Source organism: Euprymna scolopes, chromosome 7 (assembly GCF_053919585.1).
Source record: "Euprymna scolopes isolate OS-2025 chromosome 7, ASM5391958v1, whole genome shotgun sequence".
NCBI classification, from domain to species: Eukaryota; Metazoa; Mollusca; class Cephalopoda; order Sepiida; family Sepiolidae; genus Euprymna; species Euprymna scolopes.
The window spans coordinates 118,907,663-118,928,377 of NC_136488.1; the positions used below are offsets into that span (position 1 = coordinate 118,907,663).

Below are 20,715 nucleotides of genomic sequence, written 5' to 3' on the forward strand. Positions count from 1 at the left end.
CGACAACTCTCTCTATGATGATGTATCCACAACAGTTTCTAGGTTCTTCATGTAAGAAATGATATTGAGTGGCTAAGGAGGAAATCTGATCGGCAGAGAGATGATAGGAAAGTAGGGTGTCTGCATACACTGTGCATGACGGGAAGGATGCTTTATCTACAAAGAGAAATTAAATGATAGAAGTTAATGTGGCTTTTAAACCTTAGTAAAAAATGCATTTAAAAGTTAGTTATAGCGTTTTAAAACGCCGTGTCACTTCCAACAATAGAATTTACCTGCTTTTTGGCTGTCATTGATGTTTGAATTTTTTTCAAAATTTGAACATGTAATAAAATGTTTTCCGCATTAACTCTTGGTGTTTATATTTCAAATAAAATAGTTTATAACTAAAACTATTCTTCGTTTTTGTATATTTTTAACTTTTGGTCAATAGTATGCCAATATGTCCAAATACGAAAATTATAATAATTTATAAGTAAAAAAGAACTTTTATAACATCTAAAATACAAATAAAATTTTTAAAAAAGCGTACCTAAGCACACCTACATTAAAAGCCGATCTTAGTCTAATAAACTTACGGCGATTGGCTGGTGAATAAAAAGGTGAGAACAACAAAGAATCTGATTGATTAGCAGGCAAAATTAATAATTTGTGTATGTATATAGAAGCATATGATAACATCAATTCCATGAGTTAATCTAACGAGTCCTTATGAGGATGAAATGCAGAAAATTCTGTGTAGCTTAATTGCCCTATATATTTTCGAAATTTACTATGCATACATATGTGTGTGTATGCACGGCATAATCGCGTTGACGCATTGGTTCTCCTCAGATAACCGAAGTTAAGCAATGTTGAGCCTGGCTAATACCAGATGAGTGACCATTTGAGAATTCTAGGCGCTGTATGTGCTTTCCACTTATCTCGGCATTTAATTCCAGTCGTCTTGAACCTCCACTTGCCACTGGTATTTAATAATGTCGACTCAAGAGAGGTGTGGTTGGAGATTGCACAACTCTTGCCACAAAAATTTAATGTACAAGCACTCTTACAGTGGGTATCCATAGTCAGTCAAGACTGAAGGAAGCCTTCTTTTTTTATATGTGTGTGTATGTGTGTGCATGTGTGTGAGTGTGTGTATGAGTGGGTATGTGTGTGTAGGGGGCTCTACAAAACATCATTCTAATAACCATTTCAGCAAAATGTCAATCAGTTAAGTGCAACACATGGTTCACTTTTAAATAAGTGAGAGAAAGGTACAAAGTCGTAGCACTCGTTCCGAAGCCAAGCCTGGGTGTCTTTGGACTTGCGGGTCGATACTGAATCCTGCTGCTACATCCAGGATCTGCCAGCGGCTACCTGATTGCACCAGGGGATCATCACACTCTTCTGCACATCCATGTACACTTTGGTGTTGGCTTTTTAAGATGACTTCAGAGATGCGAGGTGGCATGTGTGGCCCTCACTTGAAATCACACTAAAGACGATAATAATGGTTCATCTGATGCATTGAACTGTGCTCTCAAGCGTTGAACATTCTGGATTTGCATTTTGAGGGTGCTGGCAATGGTCCTGTTGTCATAACTGGGATCGGTAGAGAGCATGCGTTGTACAGCAGCGCATCTCCAATCACTTGTTGGACATTGTGTCACTTTCAGACATGATAACAGGCCCCTATTGCTTTTGGGATTTGTAGACAACTGGCCAACTAGTAGAGAGTCTGCAACAAAAAAGAAAACCGGTTTTCATAAAACGGAAATGGAATCATGTTATATTTCCTATGACGACAATTTTATCGTTTTAACCTGTATTCATTAAAAATGAATACTTAATATTTTTTAGTTAGTATTTTTTTTATTTTTTCCGGGCAACGCCGGGCAAAAATGCCTGCTAGTTATAAGATATTTTATCCCCTTTATATATCTTTACTGTACAAACAATCATGACAATTTACTCATTATGTCAGAACAACCAAATTCCAAGTATTTTATGTACAATTTTCTACTGATGCAACGAAGTTCATTCCTGAAAAAAGAAGCATTATAATTAGTTATATGTCCTATTGTAATCAGAAATCTATAGCTTATGAATAAGTACAAATAATTATTTATTTATTATTTATAAATTGTTATTTATCATTATTATTTATGTTGTAATCTGAATAAAGATCCACAATCTATATCATGCTCTTATGTCTTTATTATGCAATGTCCTTCCGTTCATGTATTTATTTTATATATAATTTCAGGCTCTCTTTGTCAACAGACCAGCTCTTGCAGCTTATCCACCACAACAATGGATCGCCAGAGTGAAAAGCGCCTTAATGACAGTTAGTACAATTCTATTAATCTTGAAATACTAATAATTTTTACTGGAATTTGTATTATTTGAGAAAATGCAATCCATTATTTTGTATGATATGGATGATCGCTGTAAAAAAAAGGTTGAAAAATGTATTAAGTGATGTTTATAACTGTATATATATTTAATCATTTTTGTCATAAAGCATTCTCTAATAAACTAATAAATAAAATGAATATAGTTTTGTTTGATTTGGTTTACGTTTGAGATTTGCATTCTTCTTGCAAATCTTGTTTTTGGTTCTGATTTTAAACAGATTTTATTGAAGTTTTCGTACTTATTTTTCTCAAATGAAGCCTAAAATATTGTTGTACTTCTATAAACTTCTACTAATAATATGTGTATAAAGCTTTTAGAAATTTATATTTAAAAAAAACATAAAATTATAAGAAATGCAAATGATTTTAAAGAAATAGTATAATTCGGATTAACTCTAACACTACTATTTATACAAATACTACTACTACTACTACTACTACTACTACTACTACTACTACTACTAACAACAACAACAACAACGACAATAATAATAATAATAATAATAATAATAATAATAATAATAATAATAATAATAACATTTTTATAATTATTAAGCCCACCTGATTTACATTTAAGATATACACTATGCTCAGTAGCATTGTTATTTAGCAAATATTAAGATCAATAGCATTGTCATTTGAGATTAACACTCAGCGCACTCAATAGTGTTGCCATTTTAGGATAAATGCTATGTTAATAGCATTCCAATTTCAAAATAAATATAATATAGTTAATAGTATTGTCATTTTAAATAAAAACTATGATCAATAAAAGTATCGATTTAGATAAACACTAAAATCAATGGTATTTATATTTTAGATAATCACTAAAGTCTTTTTATACATTACAGTTAGCTCCTCCCGGTCTAAATTGCGTCCAGACGATGTCATGTGGATCCTGTTCTGTTGAATACTGTCAAAAGTCCATGTTCATGCTTCACCAGGTTTGTTGCATTCATATCTCTATGATCTATTAGAAGCAAACATTGGATTTGTTAGGTGGACAGTTATGCACAAGAAAAGTCACACTATTAGCATGTAATTCAGATAAATGAACTATTTTGCTGGTAAAAATTTCTTTGCCGTTGAAGCCATTCAAGTTTGTTGCTTAAATTCATCAGATATTTTTTAGGTGCAGTGGTTGTGGAAGAAGGTGTAGGTGTGGTAAAGCGACAGTTGCCTCTGGCATGCCATAATTGCTGACGGTTAGATGATTCAAGATTTGTCATTGTTTAAAAATAATTTTCAGAAAAACCAAATCAGGTCTGCTTGAAATCATTTTTTTTTTAAACCATCTTTATTGGATGATAGCATCGTCATAGTAAACACTCCACGTTGGAATTTTATAACCACTTTGTTTCATATATATATATATATATATATATATATATATATATATATATATATATATATATATATATATATATATATATATATATATATATATAAATATATATATATATATATATATATATATTCTCTTGTTAATCTTCACCTAATATTATGTTGTCTTTTTTGCATTAAGGAAACCAGGAGGTAAATTATGCATTAAATAATTAAATTGACAAATAAGTAGATTAATAAATCAACAAATGATTATAAAAAAGGTACATGAATATATATATATATGTATATATATATATATATATATATATATATGCATATATATATATGTGTATATATATGCATATATATATGTGTATATATATGTATATATATGTGTATATATATATGTATATATATGTGTATATATATATGTATATATATGTATATATATATATATATATATATATATATATTGTCATCAACAGGCAGTACTGTTTCACTGCTTACAGCTCATCATTGCGTCTGGACAAGCAAGTGCTTCAAGCCTGGATTAAAACTCAATCATCAGACAATCTACGCCTTTACCCAGTACTATCATCCAATGTAAGCAAAATCTAAAAGTCAATAAGCATAAATATCTTTTCAGTGGGTTTGAGAGTTAGTTTTTACCTAATGAGTAATGCCTTATGTGTAGTGACCCTGCGATTTCCTTACAAGAACTCTACCATAAAGTAAAAATTGTCATCCATATACAGTACTGTTTCAATGTTTAAAGCTATTCAGTGCGGCTAGACAAGCAAGTGCTTCAAGCCGGGATCGAAACTTAACTATCAAACTGACAGTCTACACATCTATCACTGTGCTGGTGTTTGTTGATTGCTTGCGCAGATGGCCATGATCATGCTTATTAGACTGATTTGAGCTCTGAAATATTTCTCGCATGTTGGACATCTGGGGATGATTCTGTAGCAGAGATGCTGACTGATCCATCTTTTTTAATTGCACATTTTCTCTTGCATTCTTTATTGCGTGTGGATTGAGTAATTGTACACACTTTGTGACTTTTGGCACGCCAGCACATTTGTCTGCCTTGTATTAGTTTTTTCCATTTGTTATAATACAAACTGAACTGTTTGTGCTATAATACAAACTGAACTGTTTGTGTCATAATACAAAATGAACTGTTGTGTTATAATACAAACTGAACTGTGTTATAATACAAACTGAACAGTTTGTGTCATAATGCAAACTGAACTGTTTGTGTTATGATACAAACTGAAGTGTTTGTGCTATAATACAAACTAAACTGTTTGTGTCATAATGCAAACTGAACTGTTTGTGTCATAATGCAAACTGAACTGTTTGTGTCATAATGCAAACTGTACTGTTTGTGTCATAATGCAAACTGAACTGTTTGTGTCATAATGCAAACTGAACTGTTTGTGTTATAATACAAACTGAACTGTTTGTGTCCTAATACAAACTGAACTGTTTGAAGGAAACCTTCAGACTATCCTTGAACCGTTTCCTGTAGTTCTTTTTCCTTTGGACAGCTCGCCATAAAGGAGTTGTTTTGGAAGCCTTGAAACTGACATGCCATATAGGATCTGCCCAACGAACTTTACATTGCTGCAACATAGTGTGTACTGACGGGATATTTGAGTGGATTAAAACCTGTGTCTGGTATTTTGTCTTGCCACTTGATTTTCAACAGTCTATGGATGCAGGTAACGTGGAAATGGGTTAGTTTCTTAGCATGTCTGGTATGTCCATTTCACAAGCATACATGAGGATGGTAAAAATCACAGCTCTGTATTCTTGAAGTTTGCTCTGCAGCCGAATTCCTCTTTACTTCCACACAGTGGTTCAGAGATGTCCAAAAGCAATGCTAATCTTGGCTATCCTGTAGTCGACTTCATCATATATGTGTATTTCCCAAGTAAGTGAACTTGTTCAAAGCTATTACGCTGGTTCTAGGAATTGAGATCTGGGGCTCAACCTATCTTTTTTCTGGAACTGTGTGTGTCATAATGCAAACTGAGCTGTTTGTGTTATAATACAAACTGAAGTGTTTGTGCTATAATACAAACTGAACTCGGTCTTCTTTATGTTAATAATCAAACCAAAATTGCTGCACGCCCCAGAAAAATGATAAACAATATATTGCATTTTAGCTCCGTGTTGGCATTGATGGCACAGCCGTCAGCAAACCGAAGATCTCGTACGATGGTGGTTTTAATCCTGTTGACACACTAAGTCATTTTGCGTTGAACAATTTTCCGTCTGTTTTGTAGTTGATGCTTACTCCAGGGTTTTCTATGTTGAATACATCAATCAGCACTGCTGAAAACATCACGTTGAAGAGTGTTGGGGCAAGTACGCAGCCCTGTTTAACACCGCTATTAATTGGGAAGTCACTGGAAACCTCTCCATCATCTATGACACAAGCCATCATCCATCATGAAATTGTCTGACGATTGAGATGAATTTATCAGGACATCCAAATTTCGTCATAGTTTCCAATAGACCTGCTTGGTTTATGGTGTCAAACGCCTTTGACAGATCAACAAATGTTGTGTAGACGTCCTAGACATGTTCTTGACATATTTCCTCGAATTGATGAATAGCAAATACCATGTGAATTATACTACACTGCATATGAAAACTACATTGATTTTCCAGGAGAAGGCCATTTTCCAGATGCTTGGTTACAAGATTGAGAAGCAACCATGCAAGAATTTTATATGCTATGCTGAGAAGATAGATTTTTTTCCTTTTGGGGGTGTAGGAGTAGGAAAAAATGTGTGCCCATTTTCCAATACCAAAAACAATTCTTTTAATTCTTTCTTGCTTCTTTTCATTTAAAGGAAAAACTTCCCTTGCTGGTAGTAATGATAAAGTAATATTTATCGCATTTAAACTACAAGTAAAATTAAAATCTATAGATTCTCTACCCTCCCCCACAAATGTATTTTACACGTGTGAAAATATTTGCACATTTAACATTTTTAAGGTAATTGGAAAAAAAAAATAACAACTGTAGAGTTCAATGTTTAGAGATTTTAAAAGAAATTGTAATCGAATTCGGTAATTGTATAAGAATCGGGAAAAATATTGGAATCATTTCATTATTAATAAATATATACTCTTGTTAATTACTTCCTTGTTGTCTTGTTTCTTTTATGTTTTTACGGTTTCAACTTCTCTCTTTGATGATTAGGATAAAAAGTTGTGATCAGTTGAATAAGAAGGTTGTTTTTGTGTGATTATATTCTTTTTATTTTTTCCTCGGTGTTCATAAAAAGAGAAGTAAACCAATGCAATGGTTAAGACAACTAAATTTACATTTATATAACCGAGATTTCTTAGATTTTGTCCATAACTCACATAGCATATGCCATACACAGCACCGTTACATTTCAGGCCGACCTTGTATTTACTATACATTTAATTAACTTGCTAGATGCTCGCATACAGTTTCATTTCTAACATGTTTTGCTATTTCAGAGGCGAGAAAGAGGAGGTCTCCCACCAACTGATGAGGAGATGCAATCTTGTCTTATAAACGAACCTCCTGGCTGTCCAGATCTCTGTATATTGTCGTTCACAAATGGTTTACATGGAAGAACAATGGGTGAGTAATGTTTCACTGTCAACAGAAATGGCATCATCAGGCAGATGCAATGATGAATTTTATTGTATTTTTAAATACAATTACGCATAAGGCATGCATTTTAGGAACGAGACTGTCTTACTTTCTAACCCAACTTACGCATTGATCAATACATATTAACAATTTAGCAATAATGAATCACGTTCACACATCCGTACCATATTGCCACATTTACTTTAAGCACAAAACTAGATAGAATACCTCAATGTTAAGGGTGAGATTCTTTTTAATTCTATTATTTGATCTAAGTGTTATTTTCACACCGTTTTGGTCAATGTAACCTCCAAAGTTTTTAGTGTATCTTGTCGAACTCGGAAACAGAACGCTTTATTTAACGTAGCATGCTCTCGTTTTGAGTGTCGGTCAAACTTACGACTGAAGTTTACCAAGACCTTTATCCACTATGCCATGGGTTTTTGCTGACAGAACGAGAGCATATTATCCCTGAGGATTAGATAAAGAATTCTGTTTGAAATTCTGTGCAGATTCACAAGTTGACAGAAAGATTTGACAAAAAGAAAAACATCTAAAGAAGATCAGAGGTTACATCAACCGAAAGGTTGTGAAAATGACACTCAAGATGAGAAGAGTAGTCTGAATAATCCAAACAATATGAATTAGTGCCAATGGCTCAGGGCTTATAGTTTGCTTGCAAGATTGATTTAATTCGACCAAGTACATTAATATGTTGACTGAGTATTTTCTACCTTGGCCGGAATTTGGATGATAATCCCATCTTCATGCAGGATTATGCCCCCATTCACACAGCTGGCAATGTCGAGGTTATTGAAGAGCATGATATTCTGTGTTAGAATTGGCCTATGCAATTTCAGACCTCAATCCTATTGAAAACTTATGTCATTACATCAAGCAACAGCTATGCAATGATAAAATTTCAAATCTGAAAGAACTTTAACGAAAAATTAAAGAGAAGTAAGAGGCCCTTTCACCAGAGTATTGCCACAGACTAATTCAAGGAATTCCCAAAAGACTGCAGGCTGTCAAATTGCAGAAGGGCTATGCTACTAAATATTAACTAGTTCATTGTGTTCCTGTTGTGTTTGTGTTGCATTGATGTTCTAAATTTACATTTAAATAACAATTTTCTATTGTGCAGAGTTTCTTTTTGCCTTCTCGATTCGAAGTGAACACTAGAATACTTCAATTAAAAGTCAAATATGAACAGGTAAAATTATAAAGGAATAAAAGGCGAATCAAATGAGGTAAAAGTTGTTTCATTTTATCTGAAAGTTGCGGTTTTTTAAAAAATGTAAAGTGCAGACTTTCTTTGTGGCGCCACTGTATGTGCATAAGAACACATGTGAAATGTGGATAAGAGAACAGTTCAATACTAACTACACACCAACTTGAGAATTCTTTAATTTGTAATAAAAGTAATATCTAATCAAGCCATGAGATCTGAAAAAGAAACGGGATAGGAGTCTGTGGGTAAGATAAAGAAATGTAAAGCTTAGTTGTGTTACAGGAATGTTGGAGGCTGCGGGTGAAACTAGTATTGGGACATATTCGATTTTTTCTTCATCAATTTTCTAGTTTTCTAATTGCCTAATATTGAGCTTTCTATTATCTCAATAGTTTTAAAATAAGGATAATATTTATATTTGTAGTTTTATTTATATATATATATATATATATATATATATATATATATATATATATATATATATATATATATATATATGACTTCAAACGTAATTTTAAAACATAATTAATGTATAATATATATGTCTATATCTTCTCTACTATTATTAAAAGAAACATTTTGTGTGTCTGTTTGCATGTGTGTTTGTGTGAGTTCGTCCTGATGGACTCGAAAACGGCTGCGTTGATTTTTATAACATTTAACAGGAAGGTACTTTATGTGCCTGGCAATATTCTGAGATAAGTTTTGTATTGGAATGTCTTCGATAAGTATCACTAATCGACAATTGAAATAATCTGATGAAAGAAGCAACAGACAATTTTGACCAAAGGTAACACCTCACACATTCTAAGATCACAAGTTCATTTGAGAAGTTTTATTACCACACAAGCCGAAAGGCCCGACATATAAAATCAACAGTAGTTTTTTTTTTATATGACAGTATTGTATTCGAAATAAATGTTTCTGTTTAGAGCACAATTGAAACATGATACTTGACTTTTACATTTTTAATTTTAATTTACGCCATTACATTTATAAAATTACATTTATAAAATTTTATAAATCAATAGTTATGTTCTCTACAGTACAATGTAGATTACAGTATATTTTAGATAAAGTTACTGTCAGAGGTTTGTGAAGCTTCCTCCCGGTGCATTATGCTGGGTCCCTAACTAGAGCAGTTAATCAATCGATCTGATTGAAAAATTGTCGATTTCACTGATTTCATAACAATAAAAAATAATAACAATAAAAAATAATAACAATAAAAAATATGGGAGTGTGAAACATTTGTTGATCATCATTCAATCTCGGGCAACGTCAGGTCTCTCTGCTAGTAAATCTATATTTATATATGTATGACTTTAAATGTAACTTCAAAATATAAAATATAATATATACTAAGAGTCATCACTTAACAATGCCCAAAGGCTGGTAGATGATACCAGTTAATGAGTGTCAGCTGGGTAGTATTGATGATTAGTATTGAAGGTGGAAGTTTGTAGAATCCAATTATTTAAGAGGATGGCTCAAAAACATTTGTTCATATTAGACTTGAAAACGACAATGTTGTAGTAAGATAAGAAGCAGTCCCGCTGTATTTTGTTCTATGGATGAGTAGATCTAGGAAAGAATTTTTGCTCATAAAATTTTCATTTAGTTTTAGTCACATAGATGAGGAAAAGGGAAAATATTGATCTGCACCAGCAAATCAGTAGATCCATTTTTGATTTCATTCTTTAGATTATAATTTTTCTACTGAAAACTTTTATTTTTTGCATTTGATTTTTTAATTATTTCAGGTGCATTGTCGATGACCCATGCGAAATGGTTTCATAAATTGGACTCACCCCAACCAAAATGGCCAATCGCTCAATTTCCCAAAATCCGCTACCCATTACATGAGTTTGAACGAGAGAACAATGCTGAGGTGGAAAAGTCTTTGGCTGAGGTGAGAAATTCATTGTATTATTCGATAAAAGCAGATTTTTACAAATATATTTTGGGCCAAGTTTTCTACACATAATCGCACGCACACACACACACACACACACACACACACACACATATATATATTTATATATGAAGGGAACATTTTTTATTACTATTCATGAATAAAAGTAAACCGACCGGCTTTGCTTTCACTCAACAAGAGCTGTACTGAGGGATATGTTTTAAGTGAAGAAAAAGGAACTATGTACATTTAAAATAAAAATAGTGCTATTCGCATCCTCACAAGAAATCGTTTTACCATTCACTCAAACGATAATAATAATGTAATTTATCACATCATAGTTTTAGTGTCAATTACATGGGTAGGAAGAATTGAGATTGGACAGTGGAATTCAACAACTCATCTCTCTCTCTCTCTCTCTCTCTCTCTCTCTCTCCCTCTCTCTCTCTTTCTCTCTTCATGTATTAGGTCTGTTTTCGCAACCATCGATGGTCTGCAGTCCCTCCTAATGAGGTTTATAGTTTTGCATCGTATGACTTTGTTGTGACCGTAATTTTTTTTCTCTGGCTTCTCTAGCTTTTCTTGCTGACGATGTTTTTCTAACATCAAATAGTTTTCCATCTAGGTGGCAAGGTGGAAACACTTTCACTACCAAGAGCAGCAAGGAATCCCCCTTTCCTCTGCTAACCTGTAGGAGATCCTTGAGCAAGGTTAAGTACTCACTTAGTACCTCCCCATCCAGGGTATGTGAAGTCATGTTAAGCAGGCAATGGATGAACTGTTGATGAGCATTTTAAATTCTGTAAATTTTCTTGTGGTAAATAAATTCGCATGATTTTCAATATACTAACTGGTGATATACTCTTTTTCAATTTCTGTCTCCAAATATTGTAAATTCTATTTCCCTGCTCTATATATGGAGAGATAGATAGATGAAAAGAGAACAAACCGAGTCACACGTCCATCAACGTTTCGTCTTTATATAAATAATAATTATAATAATCTCTAATATAAATCTCACCTGTCTGTTTAAATGTATGTATGTATGCATGTATGTATGTATGTATGTATGTATGTATGTATGTCTGACAGAGGCAACGAATTTTCACGACAACAAATATCGAAAAAGAGGCAACGGATTTTCATGAACAACAAATATCGAAAAATTAGCTAAAAATATTAATTCTTTCACCCTTAACTGGACACTTTTCTACAAGGAGGGGTCGCTTTTATCGCTGATATTTTCGAAAGGCATTTCCTTTTTTCGATTGACTAGCCTTAATTTAAACCTTCGCCACTTCCGGTTTGGCGATGGGTGTAACAGCAAAGACGTCAGTTTTTGGGGTTTTTTTTCACGTTCCTTTACTCCTTCACGGTACGGGTTTGAGCCTGTTTGCCTGCCTACTACCACTTTCTTTTTTTTTTCTTTTGCTCAACATACACCTCCAAACACCCTGACAACGCCGGGTACCCAGACTAGTAAAGAATAAAGGCGAAACATTGATTGACTTGGTGTGTTCTTTTTTTATCTCTCTATCTCGTCTGAATACTATTTCCATTATTCTCATCATATGTGTGTGTGTGTGTGTGTGTGTGTGTGTGTGTGTGTGTGTGTGTGTGTGTGTGTGTGTGTGTGTGTGTGTGTGTGTCACTTTGATAATATAGCGTTAAATATTAGCTATACTTGCCTTAGACCATGTGATTTGCTCTCATGTGTACCTGCCTTTTTTACATGTTTTATCAGAATGTCGGATATTTTACAGAAAGGTCAGTGTATTGTGGCTCAAACAGCTGATGTTAAGGATGCACAATATGTCAAATAAAAATATAACAAATTCGGATGGGTAACATGTCAGCAGCCATCCAAAATCATGATCTGTTCAAGAAACATGGAGATTATTACATATAATTTTATAAGATTTTGGATCCATTTCAAGTGTGTCAATACTTACAATATTCGTCTCATATTTATCAATTCCTATTAATGTTCTGTCTCTATAATTGCATATCATTATCTTATAATGAGTCATTCTGTTTTGCTAGGATTGCAATTAGATATTTTTTCTATTCCAAGCATTGTTTTCTTTTCATCTGATATTTTTCCTCTTTTATCTTTACTAGGTCGAAGAACTGATAGAGAAATTTAACAAACTCGGACGACAAGTTGTCGGAATCTGCATAGAACCCATCCAAGGGGAAGGCGGAGACAATATGGCCACCCCTTACTTTTATAGAGCCCTCCAAAGAATCTCAAAAAAAGTAAGTAACTTTCATTTATGAAAAAATTTTCATGACAATAAGAAAACAGTGGCAATTTTAATAAGTGCGATTAACCTGACCCATAAAATATTTGAAAGACTGAGATTATCTTATAATGGGTGAAATTCAATTATATTTTTGGAATCTATAATTTTTGTGTATTTTTCTCATAGTTTATCATCAAATATTAGCAGACATTATTAGCAAAGACTCCTTTAAAAAGTGTGATAAGTTAGATACCAAAATATTCTAATCGAAAAAAAAAAATAACGATATAGAAAATAATTATACTAAAATAGAGGTTGCATTCTTAAGTTATTGACCGAGAAAAGAGTTAATTTTAGAGCGATAATTGCCCAATCAAAGAATCTTAAAATGCTTCAAATTTAGAAAGTATTTAAATGCTCAAAATTTGAAGGCTTTCAAAATGATCAAAATTTAAAGGTTCTTAAAATTATTGAAATTTAAAGGGTCACCACATACGGTGCCTGGTATTCTATAATCATGTCAGCACACTGTTTCCCATTAGATTACTAAAGTTAGGTGACGTTGAGCTTATTGAATACCAGATGGGTGACCATTAGGGAATAGCAGGCCTTGTTCTCATCTTTTATGAGTCATAGTAAAGTAGTCTAAGTAGATACATAAATCCCAGCATAAAAATGAACAAGGTTTTATGGTTTTCTTGATATTGTTGTTGTTGTAATGGTCGTGTTGGTGTCATTCCAACGGTGAAGATATCCATTTGATTCTTTTCTCCAGAAGGAGTGGAATATTCTTTGAATAAGGAGATAACCGTCTGTATTTTTGAGATGAGGTGTTTTCATTGATTGAGATTGTCGGACTGACTTCCTCATCTTGTTTGTTAACGTCACAACGGTTCGGCCGTTTTGCCCTCCGGCCTTCATCAAGTGTTTTGTATCGAACTGGGTCCAAGTGACATATGGCCGAGTGGTCCTAACGTTGTATCAAAGTTTACAGTTACCCAAAGGTGCTGAGTTCAATCCTGAACGAAGGCAGTGAAAAAGTAACATTCAAAACAGAGAATCAGCAACTATGTCCCAGAGCCTAGCTGGAGTCCGAACACGGTACCTCCGTAATAATAATAAAGGGTTGGGTTCGAGACTACTAACAAACAGTTCCCCAGTTCGATACAAAACACCTGATGAAGGCCGGAGGGCAAAACGGCCGAAATGTTGTGACGTTAACAAACAAGATGAGGAAGTCAGCCCGATAATCTCAATCAAGGAGACAACCATTTTAACTTAAAATATATTTTAATCACTTATATAAATGGATCTACAATTCCTTAAACTATGAGTTGCTTGCAGGCTATCTTCAAATGAGGAACAAAATGATCTTGTCGGTTACTATTTCTCAATTGCTTACATGAGTTTGACTCAACTATAATTCTGCCAGCAACATAAATTCAGTCTTCACATCTCCCTACCGTCAAATGGTTAAACTAACCAATCACTTGCTTACTCTTTATGTTGGCTTCTAGCTGATCCTAAGATAACTCACTTTCAGTCATTCCAGATAAAGAACTAAATTTATTGAACTATCTATACACTTCACTTCAAAAGTACATAATTGCTGAGGAGTACAAAACAGTAGGGTCCAGAGCGATAAATAACTAATATTCATTTATCTTACAATAACTCCTCCTGATTCAACTCTAAATCAAACCTACGATAAGATTGAAGTGTACATGATTAATTGAAGAGTTCTAATGGAAACACTATTCAAATGGGAGAATACTTATCTTCTCTTAATTCTGCAAACGATAAAGAAAACACTTCAAGCCACAAATTGGGACCAAATTATCTGAACCACTTCAGTATCTCCTAATCATGATTTTAACGATTTCATAAAAACTACTTTTGATATTTTTCAAATCTACTTCAGATAATTTGTTTTATCATGAAAGATTTTCTACTATGTTTTTTTTTTTAATTATTTTTTCAGAAAGCTGCCAGTGTTAAGGTTAAGTGTGAGGTTACTACAGAAACAGCATAATCGCATTAAAACACCGGTTCTCATTAGATCATTATTGAGCCTGGTTAGTACTAGATGGGTTACCATTTGAAAATACCAGGCGCTGTATGTAGGTAGACGATGACACCTTCTTGTAAGAACTGCAAAAACCAAACGCTGTCATGTCTTCTAACTGAGATATACATGTAGTTGGGACCATTTGTGACTTTAACATTCCCTTGATACTTCCTCCTTTGAAGGAAGCCAGTTCAACCTGCATTGGGTGAATGCCATTGTATTATTCATAGTACAGAAACGATTCCTAACAAATTTAGAAATCATTTAAGATAAACTTATAGTTTAAGGGTTTTTAGAGCAAAGCATTACATAGGTGAGAAACCATTGCAATTAAGGTTAATTAAGCTGTGATTAAACTTTAATTCACCTCAAACAAAGATATGTTGCCACTGTTATATATGGGGTGACTCTGATAAGGAGCAGATTAATAGGTGGGAAATTGTACGCCATCATCATATCCGGCTCAACGTTTGTTTTACATGTTGATATGTGTTAGACCGTTTTAAGAAATAGACTTCTAAACTTTAATTTTTCTTTTTGAAATTCATTCCTATTACTTTATCCCATGTATTCCTTGACCGTCCACAACCAACTGACCCTTCTATGACAACTGTTCTACATCTACTGACAAATGTACCGTCGTACATTCATTCCATGTGACCAAACCAAAGTCTCCTGTTCTGCATGCATCTTCCTATACTGTTCAGAGATGATCTTCTTCTGAGGTCATCAGATCTAAGCATGTCTTTAAGATTCATATTGCTGATCCATTGTGTCTTTCACATACCATTAACTTCATGCAACTGATCAGGTTTCATTTTCAGACATCATTACACATCATACACATGCTTAATAGACTGTTGGTCGACAGTGCTAATGCTCTGCTGGTTACTAATGACAAAAGTTTCCTTGCACTGATAACTCTTACAATCACACCAGCACCATTACTCTTTGTTCTGCGATTGTAACTTCATTCACATCTGATCTCTCATCCGTTTCCATTGTCTTAAATTTCTTGCACACAAATTGGTTATCATCTCATAACCTACTTCGAATTTGACTGCACTTCTTATGCATCTAAAGCTTAAAGGTACCACAAAAAAATGTCTTGCTATGAATAGAGTAAAGAAACATTATGCTTTCTAGAGGCTTTCTCATACTAGATGATCATTTTGTTCTTAGTATTATTCACTCCTAGTCTTTTAATTTCTATATCCTTCCTACAAACCTTGAACTTAATAAGTAAACCTTCCATTTGTGTATTCATTCTTTTGCAGATTGTAAACCTCATCCTCATACTTCTTGTTATTTCAGCACATTTTGGCCAACTCAGCCTTTGGCCTTCTTCAGATGATTAACTGCGATGGGATAAGAATGCTGAGTCTCTTAACTGTATCCCCAGTAATTACTGCCTTCCATAGTTGTTATTGTCTCACCACGTTTTGACCAACTAATCCTCTGGCCTGCTTGGGTAAGATCGAAACTGCTATCAATACTCACCTAGAACAGTACAGGGTGGAACAATAAAACTGTCGCCCTAGAAAAGATGACATGATTCCATTTCCGTTTGATGAAAACCGTTTTTCTTCTTTTTTTTTGTTGCAGACCATCTACTAGTTAGCCAGGTGTGTACAATTCCCAAGAGCCATAGCCGCCTAGTATCATGTCCGAAAGTGACACAATGAGACGAGCGAGATTGGAGATGCGCCGCTGTACAACTCGTGCCCTTTACCGATCCAAGTTTTGACAACAGGACCATTTTTAGAACCCTCAAAATGCAAATCCAGATGATTTAACGCTTGAGGGCACAGCTCAACAAAGTTTTCATGGCGGTTATAGTTTTGGTGTTGTTTCAAGTGAGGGCCACATCATGCCACCTCAAATCTTCAAAGTCGGCTGGAAAGTCAACACCAAAGTGTAACTGGATGTGCTGAAGAGGGTGGTGATCCCTTGATACAATCAGGTGGCCACTAGCAGACCCTGGGTGTGGCAGCAGGATTGTCCAAATCTTGGGTGTGGCAACAGGACTCGGTGCCAGCCTACATCCAAAGATCTTAGCTTCAGAAGGAATGCTATTACTTTGTATCCTTATCTCACTGACCATCTCCTCCTCCGATCTGAACCTGCTCGACTACTGTGTTTGATCATACGTTGAGAACATCACCAGCATGACCCCCCACAACACCAAAGCCAACCTAATTGCCACCATAGGCTAAGTATTTGCCAAGCTCCTGCCGGCACCTGTGGAAAAGGTATGATCTCTGCTTAGGACCCATATTGAGGCGATGATTAAGTCTGAAGGCGACTACATTGAATAGATGTCAGCTCTACTACATAATCAAGTTACCTGAATTGATTTTTTTCAATAAAAGTTTTTAAATAAAGCTGTAGTGTTTTTTTCTTTAAAGGCAACAACTTTATTGTTCCACCCTGTAGAGTTTCAATGCCTCTATCTACTTATATAACATACCATTTCGTACAGAACCGACAATGAAAGACCAGATAAGAACACAAAATTGGATTTATAAGACCATAAAATCTAACCTTGATCGCCCTTCACGGCTTGTGGCACAGTGGATAGATGCGTTGATTTCAGGTGAGCATTGTCTGAAGATAGCGATTTCAACCCTGCTCAAGCAGGTCACAGGATTAGTTGGTCAAAACGTGATGAGACAACAATTATGGAAAGCAATAATTACTTGGGATACAGTTGTAAAGCTTTACATTCCTATCTCGCTGCGGTTAATAACCTGAGGAAGGCCAGAGGATGAGTTGGCAGAAACGTGGTGAAATAACAACAACTATAAAGATGAGGATAACAGTTAATAAAAAGAATGAATGCACAAATTATGAAGCCTCATCTCAAAGAATTCCAAAAAACAAAAAATATAAACCTTTCATCGTTACATAGGCTAAATCATGAATATAAGGCCTTTCTTTTGACAATGTGTACAAAAATCTACTAAACAATGTATATAAAACACAAAAAAAGCAATGGACTCAGAACAAACCTTTGATTTACTCACTTCAACATTAAAGTTGTCACTAAATGTGCCGTTAATTTTAGCGAGAGTATTCTTGCACATTGATTAAATAATTTCTACAAACCACTCCCTTAATACTAATTTATACAAGGCCCAACACATAACATCTCTTAGCATTCTGTCAGAAGCTTGTTGCAAATCTACAATAGCAAACTACAGCTTTTTCTACACATCAAAATACTTATCCTTCATTCATCTCATGGTAAATATATCATACACTTTCAGATAAATGTTATTAATTTAGTGATAAGTAATTTATACTTACGTCTATTCTCAAAAAAGCTTTTCTGGTTAAAAAAAAGACCAATTTTTAATTGTGTTTATTAAGCAAAAACAGATTTTTTCCGTTGAATTGGTAGGTAAAAGAGACACATTTAGTATCATTTATTTTATTTACCTTCTCGTCAGGAAGTTAGACATAAGACCAAGTTTTGGTTTGATGAATGTGTTCACATGGAACGAATTGGATTCAAACTTGGCACACCCAGGTTTTCAGTCCGTGTTGTTAATCATTTAGCTGCATAATTTATATTTCTATGATTATCTCTTTCTCTTTTGCTGCAGTACAATATCAGTTTTATGTTAGACGAGATACAGACCGGATGTGGTGGCACCGGAAAAATGTGGGCGCACGAACATTTCAATTTGGACGAACCCCCAGATCTGGTGAGCTTCAGCAAAAAAATGTTGACTGGGGGATTTTACTTCCGGGAGCATCACATGCCTCAAGAGGTAAGAGCCTTCTTTTTTGTAAGAAATCATTTTCGATTTTGTTACTAATATAGATTTATGCAAAATATCTGCATTTCATAGATGGAATGAATTCTTTTATGGAGATGCAGAATTCTAATCTTTATATTGATATTGTTGTCCTTACCTACATATCTATATACAAAATGTTGGCCTCCTCCCCAAAAATATCATCTATGGAATTGTTAATGAAATTCACAATCCTTTCTGAAATACAATCATTTTTATGGAAATCATTCCAGACAATGCATGAAGCCACTTGATGTAAAGATTTAAAAAGAATGAAAAATGGTTAACTCGAAGATAGGAGATATTTATTAACCATATTCTTGAAAAGACTAAGTTTATAGGTTGAAGGAAAACAATCAAGATGGAGAGAGAGAGTTTCACAAGACTGCAGTTCTTGGAAAGAAGCTACTATACCTTTTCCAGTTCAAAATGAGAATAGTTGATTTTAAAATAGGAATAGTTCATTTCAAAATGGGAATAGTTCATTTTCAAATGGGAATAGTTCATTTCAAAATGGGAATAGTCCACTTCAAAATGGGAATAGTTCATTTCAAAATGGAAATTGTTCATTTCAAAATGGAAATAGTTCATTTTAAAATTGGAATAGTTCATTTTAAAATTGGAATAGTTCATTTCAAAATGGAAATAGTTCATTTCAAAATGGGAATAGTTCAGTTCAAAATAAGAAATTTAAAATAAAAAAATTTGAATTCATAAATATCTTTGGTGCTACGACAAGATATTGATTTGTTAAAATTTTTTAGCCTAATGGTTAGGTCAACTGAAAACCGTGATAACAGGAGAAGTGCGAAAGCACGTATCTTGGAGGTATATGAGATGAATGGAAATTGGAAAGCCCTAGCAGAAAATCTTTCTATTCCGAAAACCACCCTCTATTGATGGAAATCAACCTGATACAAGAGGAGGGCCTAGAAATAGGCTAGTCTATAATAAATAATACATTGTATTAGGAACTTTCAGGTAAGATACCGATTTTTTATGTAAAGAAAAAGAGGAAAAAAGTGAAACGATTTAAAGAATTATTATTTTTTTTAATGTTGAAATAAGATTAAGCCTTTTTCCGTAACTTTTTTTTTTAACAAGAGTTCGATAGAGATAAAACAAGTAAATAAAAAAAAACCCAATAAAATGAGCAGATGAAACATTTCTATAGGCTTTGCTACTGATTATGGCGACACAATATCTGCCACAAAAAAAAAAAACAGATAGTCAGCGTACTACGGATTAAGTCGGCATTTTAAGAAGACTAAAAAATGGACGTTGGATTTACTTTTTGTAGCCTTGCAACACTCACTTTCTTTAATTGTCCGTTAATCTTCATATTCCATGCGAATGTTTCTGACAAAGGGGGAAGAATGAGTGTTTTCTGGGTTGGAATCTATCTAACAATTATCGTTGGTTAGTTTTTTACCTTCACCTGTCCTCTAAAAAAAAAATCTACAATAGTAGTTTTTTTTTGTTTTTTTTTTAGATCTTCTAGTGGCATTCTCTGGAATAATTTCCATAGAAAAATTTGTAATTGGATTTTAATTTTTGATAGTTTTATTTATTTTTTTATTTTACTTTTTCTGTTCATCAGCCAGGTCGCATTTTCAACACTTGGGTTGGAGATCCATCGAAAGTCATAATGTTGGAAGAAGTGGCGAAAGTTATTTATGAACAAGACCTATTGAAGCAAGTTGAAGAAACAGGAAAATACTTAATTTCATCCCTGGAAGAAGCTCAGGTTATTATTATTATAATTTTTTTTTCTCTCTTGCTTATATTTTATCAACAATTATGAGCATATTGTGAACTGTATTGTTTGAATTGTGCTGTTCTGTTACATGTTCATAAATGTATTCCATATTCTTTTATTTGGATGCTACATTGAATTGATCAAAACGAACAACATTAAATATTTAAAATACTTATTAATTCAACATTCAATCACTGGCCGATAGATGGTAGCATACGTTAATATGGTTTTCATTGACAATTTCTTTTTCCAGGTGGACATGAGAGAGAATGTGCCACTGAACATTTACATCAAATAATTTTCATTAAAAACAGTTGTTTTT

At 33.8% G+C, this 20,715-nt stretch overlaps 1 protein-coding gene across 1 annotated transcript in view; it reads left to right on the top strand.

Moving 5' to 3' along the window:
- LOC145279912 (4-aminobutyrate aminotransferase, mitochondrial-like) overlaps window positions 1-20,715 on the top strand; it is a 161,401-nt gene that overhangs the window by 114,485 nt on the left and 26,201 nt on the right. Inside the window, exons 5-11 of the mRNA XM_080131469.1 lie at window positions 2,249-2,329; window positions 3,251-3,343; window positions 7,233-7,359; window positions 10,366-10,514; window positions 12,639-12,776; window positions 18,440-18,607; window positions 20,235-20,381. Coding sequence (XP_079987595.1) covers window positions 2,249-2,329; window positions 3,251-3,343; window positions 7,233-7,359; window positions 10,366-10,514; window positions 12,639-12,776; window positions 18,440-18,607; window positions 20,235-20,381 — 903 coding nt within the window. The remainder of the gene's footprint in view (window positions 1-2,248; window positions 2,330-3,250; window positions 3,344-7,232; window positions 7,360-10,365; window positions 10,515-12,638; window positions 12,777-18,439; window positions 18,608-20,234; window positions 20,382-20,715) is intronic.